Source organism: Nyctereutes procyonoides, unplaced genomic scaffold (assembly GCF_905146905.1).
Source record: "Nyctereutes procyonoides isolate TBG_1078 unplaced genomic scaffold, NYPRO_anot_genome, whole genome shotgun sequence".
Lineage (NCBI taxonomy): Eukaryota > Metazoa > Chordata > Mammalia > Carnivora > Canidae > Nyctereutes > Nyctereutes procyonoides.
The window spans coordinates 29,207,996-29,222,818 of NW_026575121.1; the positions used below are offsets into that span (position 1 = coordinate 29,207,996).

At 44.1% G+C, this 14,823-nt stretch overlaps 2 protein-coding genes across 6 annotated transcripts in view; one reads left to right on the forward strand and one right to left on the reverse strand.

Annotated features, from left to right (window-relative positions):
* Positions 1-750, reverse strand: part of COMMD6 (COMM domain containing 6) — a 29,960-nt gene extending 29,210 nt beyond the window's left edge. The window contains exons 1-2 of one of the 4 annotated variants that reach the window (XM_055336025.1): positions 517-750; positions 416-427 (exon numbers count right to left, since the gene is read on the reverse strand). In XM_055336025.1, the coding sequence (XP_055192000.1) occupies positions 416-427; positions 517-690 (186 nt within the window). In that variant the 5' untranslated portion in view covers positions 691-750. Of the gene's footprint in view, positions 1-199; positions 396-415; positions 428-516 lie in introns of those variants that run through there. The other 3 variants (XM_055336023.1, XM_055336024.1, XM_055336026.1) reach the window with 3 other exon arrangements.
* Positions 1-14,823, forward strand: part of UCHL3 (ubiquitin C-terminal hydrolase L3) — a 108,939-nt gene that overhangs the window by 45,661 nt on the left and 48,455 nt on the right. Inside the window, exons 1-2 of one of the 2 annotated variants that reach the window (XM_055336020.1) lie at positions 13,845-13,901; positions 14,026-14,037. In XM_055336020.1, the coding sequence (XP_055191995.1) occupies positions 13,860-13,901; positions 14,026-14,037 (54 nt within the window). In that variant the 5' untranslated portion in view covers positions 13,845-13,859. Of the gene's footprint in view, positions 1-13,254; positions 13,977-14,025; positions 14,038-14,823 lie in introns of those variants that run through there. The other variant, XM_055336021.1, reaches the window with a different exon arrangement.

A 14,823-nucleotide genomic window follows, 5' to 3' on the forward strand; every position in this document is an offset into this window, starting at 1 on the left:
GGATCCCTGGGTGGCTCAGCGGTTTAGCGCCTGCCTTCGGCCCAGGGCGTGATCCTGGAGTCACGGGATCGAATCCCACGTCGGGCTCCCTGCATGGAGCCTGCTTCTCCCTCTGCCTGTGTCTCTGCCTCTCTCTCTGTGTCTCTCATGAATAAATGAATAAAATCTTTAAAAAAAATAAATAAAGGGCAGCAGCTACCGCGTCAGGTGCATAGTGGAAGGAGCAATGCAGGAATGCAGGGTGGCAGGATAAGGTCACAGACTCGCACACACGGGCCTTGGAGGAGGGAATTGCTGGGGAAGCTCACAGCGGTGGCACGGTCCCCGGCAGCCAGGGGCAGGAGGCGGGCCAGGCGCTACCGCCCGCCCCTCGCCCAACAGAAGCCGGAGGAAGGCGGGGCGGCCATTCACTCACCTGGTTGGTGACCTGAAATGAAGGTAGAAAACACAATTTAGGGAAAGGTCTCTCCAGCTCCAGAGCCCCGCAGCCCCGACTCCTCTCAGGTCAGGACTCACCTCGGACTTAGCGTCCAGTCGCGGCTCGCTGCACCCCTCCATGCCAAGGCTCCGGGGCTCGGACCACCGGTGGATCAGCTGGACCGTCTCCCGGACGCCGACACTTCCGCTTCCGCCTCCCTCCCCGCCCGGCCTGGCGCACGCAGCGGAAGTGGGGGCAGCGGAAACAAACATATCTGCGTAACTCCCCCTTAGTGCCAGTTAAACATCAGCTTCCCGGAGGTACTCAGCAAACAAGGAAATTTCTGTGCGGGGAAGGTCCGAAGATTTTGGAGATTCTTTGGGAAGGGAATGACATATTAACCTCAGGATGCCTCAATTCCCCTTTGGACCCGTAGACGTGGACTCTCCCAGTCTGCCCCGCCCCCTCCCTCCACACTCCGCCCCCGCCCGCCAGCGCTTTCTGCGCACGCGCGAGGTGAAGGCCGCTGGAGTCCTAGAGCTGCACCAAGTTTTTTTGTTTGTTTGTTTGTTTTTTTTTTTTCCCAGCAAGTTTTAAAACAGCTGGGCGACCGCGCCCCTTTCGCCCTAGCAGTCGTTGGGAACGGGCAAGGAGATGTCGATGGAAACTATAGTTACAGATTTGCTTTTGTCCCTCGGAGTTGCTCCTCTAGCCTCGGTGCCGCCAGGGTGGGAATGCTTGCATCGCGCTGCCACGGTCACTCCAGCGCTCCACCTGACTACGGCGACACCTTCTCACCCGGTCTTCCTTCTTTTCATTTACTCCTCTCATGTTCATTCCTGCACAGTATCTAAAGCGATTCTATTTTTCTCCCCAACTTTTTTTTTTTTAAGATTTTATCCATTTATTTGGCAGAGAGAGAGCGTGCACAAGCAGCGGGGACGGGGAGAGAGAGGAGCGGACTCTGCGGAGCAGGGAGCAGGATGTGGGGCTCCATCCTAGGACCCTGGGATCATGAGCCTAAGGCCCAGACTTAACCAACCGAGCCAATCAGGCGCCCTCTCAACAACTTTATAGTTTGAAAAACTTGAAATTTGGGGGAGAAAATTTGCAAAAGTAGTTCGTTGAACATCCATGTACCCTTCATCCACATGCACCAACTTAACATTTTACCCATTTGCTTCACCTCTAGTTACACACACTGTTCAGGATGGCACTTCATCTCTAAATACTTGAGCACAGGGGCACCTGGGTGGCTCAGTGGTTGACTGTCTCCCTGCAGGCACCCTGCTTGTCCCTCTGTCTATGTCTCTGCCTAGGTCTTTCTGTGTGTCTCTCATGAATAAATAAATAAAATCTTCAAAATTAAAAATTGAAAAACACTTGAGCATATAGCACCTAACAACAAGTAATTCGCAATTACTTAGGAATCACAATATTACTACCACTACACTCAGAAACTTTAACATTGACAAAAATACCATGATCTAACATGTGGGTCAAACTAAAATTTCCTTAATGGTCTCAGCAATATTCTTTAAAACTGTTTCCTACCATACTCACTCCCAGAATCTAATCAAGAACTACACGTTGAATTTAATTATCAAGTCTGCTAAATATCCTCAAATCTAGAATTGCATTGGTGAAGTGTTTTTGGGACTGCATTAGTTCATCACTGGAGGCTCTGGGGGAGGGTCTGTTTTTCAGTTGTTACCAGGACTCAGTTCTATGCAAGTCCCACTTCCTTGCTGACTTTTGAATGGGAGTTTAGTGTCTAGAAGACATCAACATTCCTTGGTTTGTGGCCCTTTTCCTCCATCTTCAAAGCCATTAATCGCAGGTCAATTCTTCCTCACACTTTGAATCACTCTGACCTCCTCTTCTGCAGCATCTCTTCTCTATCGTCTTCTTTCACCAATCTCTGACTCCAAGCTTGAGAAAGTCTGTTATTAAGGTCTCAAATGATTATATTGAGCATACTCAGATAATCCAGGATAATCTCTACATCTTAAGGTCCATAATCTTAATTATACCTGCAAAATCATTTCAGAGAAGTACCAGAGTAGTGCTTGATTGAATAACCGCTGGACAAGACTCTTGGGGGAAGGAGCATCTTTAAAATTCTGCCTACTGCAAACAACGTAATAGGATTATTGGAGAATTACATTAGTTAACGTATGTAAAACTCCTAGAATCTGTGCCAAAGAGCCACTGACTCAAGGTTATTGGACATGATTAAAATTACTAATTGGCTTGGGAATATATTCTCTGAATCCAGTGATTTCTTTCCTATGAAAGAAAGTCTGGAAAGATAGAACACTGTGGTGCATCCCACTGGTAAGCATCTCAATTCCATTTATCAGGGAATGTTTCTTTGAAGCTTTTGGTTGCCATCAGATTATGCTGCATAGTGGGATTATATTCCATGGAGGGCTGCATACACATGCACACACACCCCTTAATTACATAAGATCAGAACTTATGCAAATTTTAGACTTGGAAAACACAGATTTTATGAACAGAGTCAAAAAATGCTAACATTAAAGATGTATAGGCATTACTTCTGTTTTATTTATATATATATATTTAAGATTATTTATTTATTTATTTATTTATTTATTTATTTATTTATTTATTTATGAGAGAGAGAGAGAGAGGCAGAGACACAGGCAGAGGGAGAAGCAGGCTCCATGCAGGGAGCCTGATGTGGGACTCGATCCCGGGTCTCCAGGATCACACCCTGGGCTGAAGGCAGCGCTAAACCACTGAGCCACCAGGGCTGCCCAATTTACGTATTTTTTGTGATTACATGTTAGCAGGACATATAAATAAGAAAACATTTGTTTTTTTAAACAAACAAACTAGCACTGACAGATGTATAGGAAGATGTCCAGGAAGCTATGGTATGAACTCTGACCTCACAAGAGTTACAGTGTAATGGAGAAAACAAAACTGACACACATAAAGCAAGTAATACTTAAACCTAAGCTTTTATTTTAGGGCTCTTCTGTGCCAAGTAATATTAACCCAGTTCAAACTGGCTTAAGCAAAATAGCAAAATCACTGTCTCATAGGGGTGGCCTCTGAAATGTAGGGGCGGAACCAACCACAGGAATCTCGAATCTCACAGAATTGTGAGATTTGAGTAGCAAAAGGGCCCAATCTCTGTTTCTCAACTGTGGTCTGACGTTCAGCTTTTCAGTTAGCTTATTTTCTTTGGTTTCTCCGTATGTTAGAGAAGATGGTATTGGTCCATAGATATATGACCACTAGTATTGCTGGGGTCATAGCCTATAGTTCATGATCCAAAGGGAAAGAGGAAGCTGCTCTTCCATCTCAATTCTTTTTTTAAAAAAAAATAAAGGTTTTATTTATTTATTTCATTTGAGAGAGAAAGAGCCCACACGCAGCACACACATGCATGAGCTGGAAGGGGGAGGTGCAAAGGGAGAGGGAAAGGAGGGGCAAAGAATCTCCAGCACACAGAGCCCCATGCTGGGCTTGATCTAATGACCCTGAAATCATGATTTAAGCCAAAACCAAGAGTCAGAAATTTAACTGACTGAGCCACCCAGGCACCCCTTCCATCTCCATTCTTAAAGAAGGACGCTGATATGCCTGTTTGGGTCATATGTGCACCTCTTAGACCAATGCTGGGTCTAGTACTATTTTTCCCTCTGCCCCCTATTGTGGCCGTGAGACGTAGAACTGTGTAATTCCAGCAACAAAAGGAATAAGAAGACATACCCTATAGGAGACAGAGGTGAGGATGATGCAAAAAACTTAGATAAAAAAAATACTGAAGGAACAAAAACAATAGATATCCACTACATACATTTGCTAACACTATGCTATACTATGCTATATAATCAGAGGATGTGGTAGTTAGAATAATGGCCCCCCAAAGGTGTGTAAAAGATAAACTAAGGCCTACTAAAATTTTAAGAGTTTATTTGAACAAAAAATTGATTCAATTGGCAGTGCCAAACCAGAAATGGTTAGCAACATTTCACTGACAGGAGCTCAGGAAGAGATTTCATAGTGAAATGGTAGAAGCAAAGTAAGGAAGATATTGATTAGCTATGGTTTAAAGTCAAATTGGCTCTTTGTAAATTGGTTGTCTCTAGTGTTTTGACCTTGTATCCTTGAGGCATTTACAGGGGTAGATTTTGGTTTGCTTACAAAGGCCACTACAGCATTAGAGTCGTCTCAGTCTAATGGCTTCTTTGTTTAATTAATTTAACAAATATTTACTTCCTAAACCGCAGAATCTATGAAGATAGTATGTTACATAGCAAGGAAAGATTAAATTTACAGATGGAATGAAGTCTGCTAATCCTAGAATCTTAAAATAAGATGTTCTTGGATTACTAAGGTTGGCCCTATGTAATCACAAGGGTCCTTATATATGGAAGATGGTAACAGAAGAGTTAGAGTCACAGGGAAAATGTCAGTGGTGGAGGACAAGAACCAAGGAATGCAGGCAGCTTCTAGAAGCTGGAAAAAAAAACGAACATGGGTTCTCTCAGACAAGAGTACAGCCCTGCTAAAACCTTGATTTTAGTCCAGTAAGAGCCAATTTGGGCTTCTAACCTTCAGATTATAAGATAACAAATTTATGTTGTCTTTAAGCCACAAACTTTGTGGTAATGTGTTCTGGCAGCAGTAGGAAACTATGACAGTGCTGGAAGCTTAAGAGTCACATAGACCTGAATCTAAATCTGTCTTCCACCACTCAGCTGTGTGACTTCAGTAAAGGTGGCTCTCCTCAACAACAGCTTTCTAATCTGTAAAAATGAGGCTATTCATTTATGACTTACAAGGACTGTTTTTTTCTTTTTAAGGTTTTTATTTATTTATTCAGGAGAGACACAGAAAGAGAGGCAGAGACACAGGCAGAGGGAGAAGTAGGCTGCCCACCAGAAGCCCAATCTGGGACTCCATCCTGGACCCTGGGATCATGGCCTGAGCTGAAGGCAGACCCTCAACCATTGAGCAACCCAAGTGCCCCCACTTACAAGGGTTTTATTAAAGGTTAAATGAGATCACATAACATAAGGTACATAGCAAAGTTCCTAACATGGTTAAGTACTCAATAAATATGGTTCCTATTATAATCATAGTCAATCCTCAAAAGAAGCCCATAAGTGATCTTTATCATACACTGTTTCCATTTTAAAGATGAGAAAACTAAAGTTCAAAGGGTGCCTGGGTGGCTCAGTTGGTTGAGCATTTAACTCTTGATTTCACCTCAGGTCATATCTTGGGGTCACAAGATAGAACCCATTGGGCTCTGCATTTAGTGAGGAGTCCACTTAGGATTCTCCCTCTCCTTCTGCCCTTCTCCCCCCTCCAACTTGCTCTCTCTTTCTCAAGTGAATAAATATTTAAAATGAAAAAAAAAAAGAAAACTAAAGTTCAAGAATGTTCAGCAACATCACCTAACTGATAGGGAAAACTTCAAACTCTGGTTTTAATTTACCAGTGTGCAATTTAATTGTAGAGAACTCCAGAAGGATTCAGAGCTCCCAGAGTACGTACTGAAATCCTTCTTAGCTGTCTTGTGCTAACTGAATGTTCTACTTGTACTCCAGGTTGTTCAAGAATACGAGTGATTATGTGTGTGTTTGTCTGTGTGTTGTGGTGCAGGGCTGGGGGTGGTGGGCGATAGTAGTAGTAAACGATGGGAAATATAAGCAAAGATGCAGAACTGGGAATAAACCATAATCACTGATCCTGGACTCATTGTACATTTTAGAGCTTAAAGCATATTACACAAATTCTTAGTCTTTGTGCCAAACCTGGTCTACCCACATATTTAAAACCAAACCAAACAAAATGAACTATATCAAAACCTGAGTAAGAATATGTTTAGGTAAGGGGGATCCCTGGGTGGTGCAGCGGTTTGGCACCTGCCTTTGGCCCAGGGCACGATCCTGGAGACCCTGGAGACCTGGGATCGAATCCCACGTCGGGCTCCTGGTGCATGGAGCCTGCTTCTCCCTCTGCCTGTGTGTCTCTGCCTCCTCTCTCTCTCTCTCTCTCTCTCTCTCTCTCTCTGTGACTATCGTAGATAAATTAAAAAAGAATATGTTTAGGTAAGTTTTACATGTTACAGTGTGTCACTGTCCCCACATTCTTTTCATTTCATCTGGCCAATTCACACATTTATCTGAAACCTGCAAGACAGAGGTTTCAACTTTTGGCTTAAAAGGACTTCACAGAATCTCTTATTTAAAATGAGACCTAAGTAGGTTAAATGCCTGGCTTATAGAAACATAGCTAGGTTATGGTAGTCATGACTTCTGATCCAACAGGGAAAATTATTAAGCCATCCCACAGGCAGATGAGGACAAATTATGTAAGGTTTGGATATGTTCTTTTATTTATTTATTTTTAAGATTTTTATTTATTTATTTGAGAGAGAGAACCAGAGAGAGCAAGAAAGCGAGAATGCGAGAAAGAGTGAGAGCGAGAGTGAGAGAGAGAGAGCACGAAAGAGTGTATGGGGATGAGGGGAGGAGGGGGAGAAGGAGGCTGCAAAGGGAGAGGGAGAAGCAGACTGAGGGCTGAGAAGGGAGCCTGACCCAGGGTTCAATCCCAGGAGCCTGGTATCATGATCTCAGCCAAGGCAGATGCCCAATGGACTGAGCCACCCAGGCACTCTGGAATTTTTTTTTTAAGATTTTATTTATTTATTTGATAGAGTACAACTAAGGGGAGAGGCAGAAGGAAAGGGTAAGGGAGAAGGCAACTCTCAGCTGTGCAGGGAGCCCAAGACATGGAGCTCGATTCCAGGTCCCTGGGATCATGACCTGAGCTGAATGAAGGCAGTCACTTAACCGACTGAACCACCCAGACACCCTGAATATGTTCTTAAGTATTTCAAAACACCTGTGTTTTGGGATGGTGCTTTGGCAATGCAATGCAGGCTTAAGGCAGATGATGACAGGACATATACACATATAGTAGGAAGAAAGGGACATATTCCTATTAAGATAAATAGTACAGAATAGTAAGGACTCATGGTGGTAAACCATGAAGGAGTTACAGGTGTATAGAGAAATTGATCCCCATAGCCCTAGGAAAAACTGGGTGGGTCTGAGCCTGGAAGATTCCCTGAGCTAGTTAACACTGTGATGATTGTCCAGTGTTATACAAGTACTGCATAACAATAGCTACTATTGTTAGATTCTTATTTTTTCACATTTAACATCTCAGCAATTGCAATGCACATTGCATCAGATGGTTCCTTACAGTGAACAGGTAGCCAGGCAGTAGTTGTGACTCCGTTGTTTTTTCAACTGTATGCATTAACTTGGTCATAGCTGCTCAGCAGGTCTATTGAGTTATGGGTATTGTTGGCTGTATACTTACTATGTTTAACTGCCACATAAAATATCTTTAAAAAGATTATGGTTTGATTTGGCATAACAAAAAGTTACTAGGTATGGAAATATAACAATGGGTGTAAACTTGCATCAGTAAGGCATACGTGGCTTATTGAAGTAATGACCAAAATTCCATGTTTTCTTACAAAACAACCAAATAATTTACAGTTCATAAAAAGGTAGATAGCTGGAGTAGATAAAACAAAAAGGTAGCTTATTCCAGTTCAAGGTTGGATAGATCGCCAAATCCCTCAATATAAGAAGAAATTTATGAGGATGAGAGAGCAGGTTTCGAGACACAAGTCCTTTTGTTAAGACATCAAACATCACTTTGTCAGTGATGTTGAATTTTCATCAGTGGCTGAGAAAATGAAACTATGAGTTTAGTCAAGTAGGAAATGGCGACAAACCTTGATATTCTTTGACAATCATCAAAATCAATCATTGGTGTCAAAGTTAATAAATGGGCATGGATTATATTATATTGTATATTTGTATGTATCATGTGGGGAAAAGGTTGGCAAGCACTGGAATAGATAATAAATGCTCCAGAAGTTTTAATTAAGAATTTTAGGACAGAGCCAGGATGAAAGGATGTGAATTTATAGCCAATAACAACTTGAAAAATGTCCAAACTCATTGATGATCAATGAAAATAAAATGAGATATCCTGACATCTACTAAGTTTTAGGATTTTTCTCTCTTATAGTCTCTCCTCTCAAACTGCTCACTTACCTCCTTTTTGTTTATACCCTCCTTATCATTTCTCTCTCCTTCTTCCTTTCCTTCCTCCTCCAACCCTCCTCACATTTTTCACTCAGGAAGAGAGGTGTAGTAATGATCTGCTGTTTCTTGTCCTCCTGCTGGCTGTCCTTGGGTCTCAGTCTCCAACCTAACTGATTCATCAATGGTGTGAAATTTTTCTGAATAGACAGTGGAGAGGCATTCTGGCACCTACTCTTGCAACAATACTTTTTTTTTTCCCCAAAAAATACTTTTTTAGTTTCCTCTAATCCCCAGCTTATCTTCTGAGTACCCTTCCCTGGCCAGTCAGCATCTTCTCTGCTCTTGCCTCTTTCCTGCTTTGAAAAGAACCCTAAATCTAGCTGCAGGAAATCTAGCTGACATCCCATTCTGCTACTTTGTGAAACCTTGGGAAACAACTTACACTCCTCAAGCCCTAGTTACCGTGTTTGTAACTTGGCGACATTCCTATCTCACCTGCCTGCTTGACAGACTGTGGTGAGCATCCAACATTCCTATCTCACCTGCCTGCTTGACAGACTGTGGTGAGCATCCAATGGTGCTCTATTAATATTAAGAGTAAAGTTTCTATTCAGAGTAAAGCCTGAATCAAGTCCAAATATATATTACTGTTTCACTGCTAAAATGACATCTCACTTAATTAACATAGTTAAGCAGTTCATTAACAAATTAAAGTTGCATTGCCATATACATTTTTTTAAATTTCTAGAGGTAAAACTTCACATTTTTATTTGACTTTTAAAATTTAGGGCAAGTGTATCAAATACCTGGCTATTCCTTTCAATTTGATTATTCAAAGTTTTGGCAGGTATAGCAATCAGATGTTGCTATGTAGCCATAGAGTCTCAGTTGGTCTCAGATAGTCGGTCCCCACCCCCAGGTCCCCATTGGCTGGCAGCCAGGCATGCCCCTCATGGCTGTGCCCCTCATGGCGAGGCATGCTCCATTGCGTGTGGGGACCTGGGTGGGTGCAGAGAGATCCTCATCTGGGGAAACCGGGTATAGCCAGAAAAGGGGCCACCCCCTCACTCATCACACAATGCATATTGGTGGGGAACCTGGTGCTAAACCATTCATAGACCACCTGCTTCTGGGTGGGGGTATCGTATGTAGCAGAACAGCTATCATTGGGACCTATTGAAAGTCAGCCCTTGACACAGGGTTTGTGTTTTTTATTAAAAAAAAAAAAGAAAAAAGAAAAGAAGACACCTGTTTGGCTCAGGGGTTGAGCGTCTGCCTTTGGCTCAGGTTGTGATCCCGGAGTCTTGGGATTGAGTTCTGCATCCAGCTCCCCAGAGGGAGCCTGCTTCTCCCTCTGCCTATATCTCTGCCTCTCTCTCTGTGCCTCTTGTGAATAAATAAATAAAATATTAAAAAATATATAAATAAAGATCTTTTAAAAAGAAAAGAAAGAAAGATGTTGCTTTGTAAAAACAAACTAATGCCCCCCCTCCCCAACATACACAAATTCCAAATGTCATACTACAAGGAAACACTTATTTAGCTTACAATTCTCAGGGGTTAACAATGGGTTGGCCTGGAGTCTAGCCTGGACTCAGTGAGGTGGTTCTGTTGTGCTCCAAGTGTCTTTTACTGTGTTCCTGGGACCAGCAGGCTAGCCCAAGCACATTCTTGGCAAGGTAGAAGGCAATGGTAGAAGTGCTAGACAGCAAGCAGAAACACAAGCTTATTAAGGCCTAGAGTTGGAACAGGCACACCATTATTTCTGCCCTACCCTATTGACCAAAAGTTTCATGGCTGAGCTCAGTGTCAAGAAGTGGGGGAAATATTCTCATTATTTGTGGTAGTTACAGTCTATAAAGTCACCATGAATAATAAATACAGAACCATTGCTCCCAGGGAAAATATAGGTTGGTTCCTATGAGCCTCTGATCACATTTTCATCAATACACAACCTTGCATAATGTGCTTCTGTTTAGAGACACCTCATTTATTATATATTGTTGAATCATTAACATTAAACTTCTGGCCAACAATACCATAACTCATGCCTGAAGGAACTTATCTAACACATGTATTTTATTTGTAAGTTACATCACAGCCTTCTTGTGTTTGCACAGCATCTGCACAATGCTTGGGGCCATGTGTACACTGAAATCATCAACAAAAAGTGTAAAAATGCAAAAGACTGTGGCACTAAACAGATTGCAAAAAGGATACTTGCTTCTAGTATGAGACTTGAAACAAGAAGGCAGAATGTTGCCTGCTTGACCTCAGCTAGGAACTCAAGTTTTTCTGTCACTGCAGATGTCTGCAAATGACTGCAGGAGTGACGTGAGTATTAATTTGGGGGTTACTAATAATGTTAGCAAGTAGGCAAATTCAAACTGCAGAATCCATGAAAAATGAGGATCAACACGCTTTGCCCCTTAGTGGGGAAAAAAACCTTCAAAGTAATATGGCAAAAGAGGTAGATGAAGGGAGGATTAAAAAAACTGGGGGGCAGCCCGGGTGGCTCAGCAGTTAGGGTCGCCTTCAGTCCAGGGCCTGATCCTAGAGACCCAGGATCGAGTCCCACGTTAGCTTCCTGCATGGAGCCTGCTTCTCCCTCTGCCGGTGTCTCTGCCTCTCTCTCTCTCTCTCTCTCTCTCTCTCTCTCTCTCTCTCCCTCTCCCTCTCTCTGTGTCTCTCATGAATAAATAAATAAAATCTTAAAAAAAAAAACTGGGGCCAATAAAACAGAGTCTTGAGCTCCATCTCAGACTTATTGAATCAAAATCTATATTTCAGATTCCTCAGGTGTGTGTATGCACATTCAGGTTTGAAAAGTACTGCCTTCAATATGATGATGGGTATATTCATACCAGAGTGTGGAAGTTAAACCCTAGAAAGATTAGGGACCTACTACAGAATATTTTTATGAGTCTAAGTTTGGGGGCATATTGGGACAGCCTCTCTAAGGTGAAGAAAAACTTACTTCATCTCGCAATTCCTATTAATAGGGAAGAAGCAGAGTACTTGGGCCTCTTTGGCTTTTCCAGAGCAGCATATGCCACACTTGAAAATATAGCTGCAACACATTTATTGGGCAACATGGATGGCTGCCAATTTGAGTGAGTCCCTGAACAAGCCAGTGCTCAGTAAGTCCATGCTGAAATACAAGCTGCTTGTATTTGCATAGATCCAATGGTACTAGAGGAGTCCATGGTGAGTAAGGATGCTGTGTGGAGTCTTAGGTCCCTAACAAGAGAATCATGGTGCAGAACCTCAGTGTTCTGGAGCAAGGCCATTCACTGATAGCAGGCCATTTGAAAAGCAGCCCCTGGCATGCCACTGAAAGCCTGGCCAACTCAAGCATTATGCAACACATCTGCTTATCCTAAGCTGGACATTTCAGATTTACCAAATCACTTTTTGGGTGGGTATGACAGGAATCTATCAGATATATAAGGAGAAAGAGGAGTCAGAGGATTGGAAATTCTTTGGAGGTCAAAGAACAGTGGCCAGAAGAACATGAATGGGCCAGTTGGAAGTTCCTCAAGGCAAACTCAGCATAATAGATAGGTATTAAGGAAGGCACATGATGGGATGAGCACTGCGTATTATACACAACTGATAATTATTGAACACCACATCTGAAACTAAAGATGTACTATATGTTGGCTAGTTGAATTTAAATTAAAAATTTTTTTAAAATTATCTTTTTCTTACTTCTAAATGTTCTTCTCCCTGAATGCCCCCTCCTGGGTGCAGAGTAGTAGTAGTAATATGTACTCAACCCTGGGTCAAATCTCCGGAGTTATCATTGACAATTACTGCTCATCAAAGGGATACCTCCCTAAAAGTTTCTCTTTAATCTGTGCCTACTGCTCCATCACCATGGTTATTGTCTTAATTCTCTCATCATCTCACTCTTACAAATATCCTACATTATTGACAAATTATGTTTCAGCATAATTGATGATTCTATTCATTCCTTAAGCATTTATGGAGAATCTACTATGTAGCGAACACTGGATTAGGCTTTAGGGGAAAAAAAATGTAAAGAATTAAAAAAGATACTCCCACAGGCCTCCTGAAATTTACAGTCTGGTGGAGAAGAGATGGGAAAATCTTGCTTAAGGGGCACCTGGGTGGCTCAGTGGTTGAGCGTCTGCCTTTGGCTCAGGTGGTGATGCCCTGGAATCCAGTCCTGCATCAGTCTCCCTGCAGGGAGCTTGCGTCTCCCTCTGCCTTTGTCTCTGCCTCTCTCTCTGTGTCTCTCACAAATAAATAAAATCTTAAGAAAAGAAAAAAAAAAAAAAGAAAGAAAATCCTGCTTAAAATCCTTCGGTGGTCCCCTGCTTTTTTTGGAACGAAGCCCAACTGTCTCGATGGGCTTGTGCCTTTTAACTCCTCCAGCATGACCTCCAATTCAGCCCTTCAATCTTTTGGGCTCTACAGCCACAATGCACACTTTTCCTTCTTCAGAGCATCCTCCTCTGTGTCTGGCTAATGCCTACTAGATTTTAAGGGTTCACTTCAGCTCTGCATCTTCTGCTAGAAGCCTCTGGACAACCCCCCCCCTAACTTTAGCCGCACCTCTCTGCAGTCCTACACCTCACGCAACTACCACTGTCACTTATGCATCATACTTCATTGTGATTTTTCATTCTGTCCACCTCTCTAGGGTAAGTACAGAATCTGATTCATAATAGGGGCTTGATTTTTTTTTTCCAGACATAACTGAATGGGTATATGGAGAGCACCCCTCCCCCTCTCAACTGTGCAACAGCAGATAAGGCCTACACATCACCTCTGCATGCGACATGAGCTTTTGGGACAGGACTCCCGGGCATCCCTGGCCTTCAGGACTCCGGCTGTGCGGCTGGCAATCCGGCGCCTGGCTCTCAGGACTAGCCTCGGTGGCACGCCCCCTAGCGCCTCCAGCTGAAGCTGCAGGAACGGGAGGGCGCCGGCGAACACGAGGCGCCAGGGCCGCGCAGGGCGCAGGCGCAGCGCGCGGGCGCCCGGCTCGGAGAGGAACAGTCCAAGTGAGAGGGGAGCTGGCTGCGGATTCAGATTCTTTTCCCTTCTGCAGTAGAGAGGTGGCTTCTCTTCTCCTCTCCGATTGCATGTTCGTTTGTAAGACGTGTGTGTGTCTCCGCAGAGAGGGAGAAGGGAGCTGGAGAGGTGTCAGGCTTTTCTTCGTTGGTGGGCCCTCCTCCCGGGGGGGTGGCGGAGGGTTAGACGGTCCCAGGTCAAGGCGCGCGGGGGCGGAAGCGGCGGCGGCGGCGGCGGCGGCGGCGGCTGTCAGACCTGGACGGGGGCCGGGCGGGGTGGCCATGGAGGGTCAGCGCTGGCTGCCGCTGGAGGCCAATCCCGAGGTGAGCGCGGCCCGGACCTCGGCGTGAGGCCGCGGGTTACGGGTCGAGGGCAGCGGGCTTGCCGCGGCGAGCCCAGACCAGACCAGTCAGCCCCTACAAATTGTGCTCTCTGTTTGGTTTTCAGGTCACCAACCAGGTGAGTGAGGTGTCTGCCCTCGGGACCCGGAGCCCTCCCTGCCCGCCTGCATCGCTGCGCCTACTAGGAATCCGGAATTAGATTCAGTGAGGGCCCCTGTGGTCCTGCTTCAGACCCGGTGTGCTGTGCTCCCTTTGCGGCCGTATCCCTCCCACCTGGCTCCTGGAGATGCTCCCGGCTGTCCCGGTCCCTCCTCTTGCTTCCGTTGCCCCGTCATCTCCTTTCCTTGGGGTCTCCGGGTCCGCGGCTTGTGGCACCTTGACCCTGCCCTTCCCAGTACCTCTCCCCCCTCGGTTTTGCCTCCTGCTGCCGCCGATTCCATCATTTCCCAACCTTTGTACCTTGTGGGTGACTAATTCGTCTACACTACCTGACTCCAAGCTTTGTAAACTCGCCCACCCAGTCCTTGTAATTTCATCCACCGCCTGCACTATGAAATCATCTTCCAATCATCTTCTCTTGCTCCATCAAGTCACTGGTCTTCCCCGCCACGCCCCCTTTCTCTTCCAGTCCCTTAAAGCTGGAATTCAGTTGCTTTGACACCATACAAAGCTCAGTATAAGGGGACCCACGCCATACTTTGCCCACCTACAAACTATTTTATTTTATTTTATTATTTATTTATTTTTAATTTTATTTTATTTTATTTATTTTTATTTTTATTTTTATTTTATTTTTTCCCCACCTACAAACTCTTAAAGCCCCTCTGGGTGTTGAAGGTTCAAGTTTGGGGAGGGAAAAGGGCACATCTTCCAGCCACTCGATTAAAAGAACAATAAGTGCTAC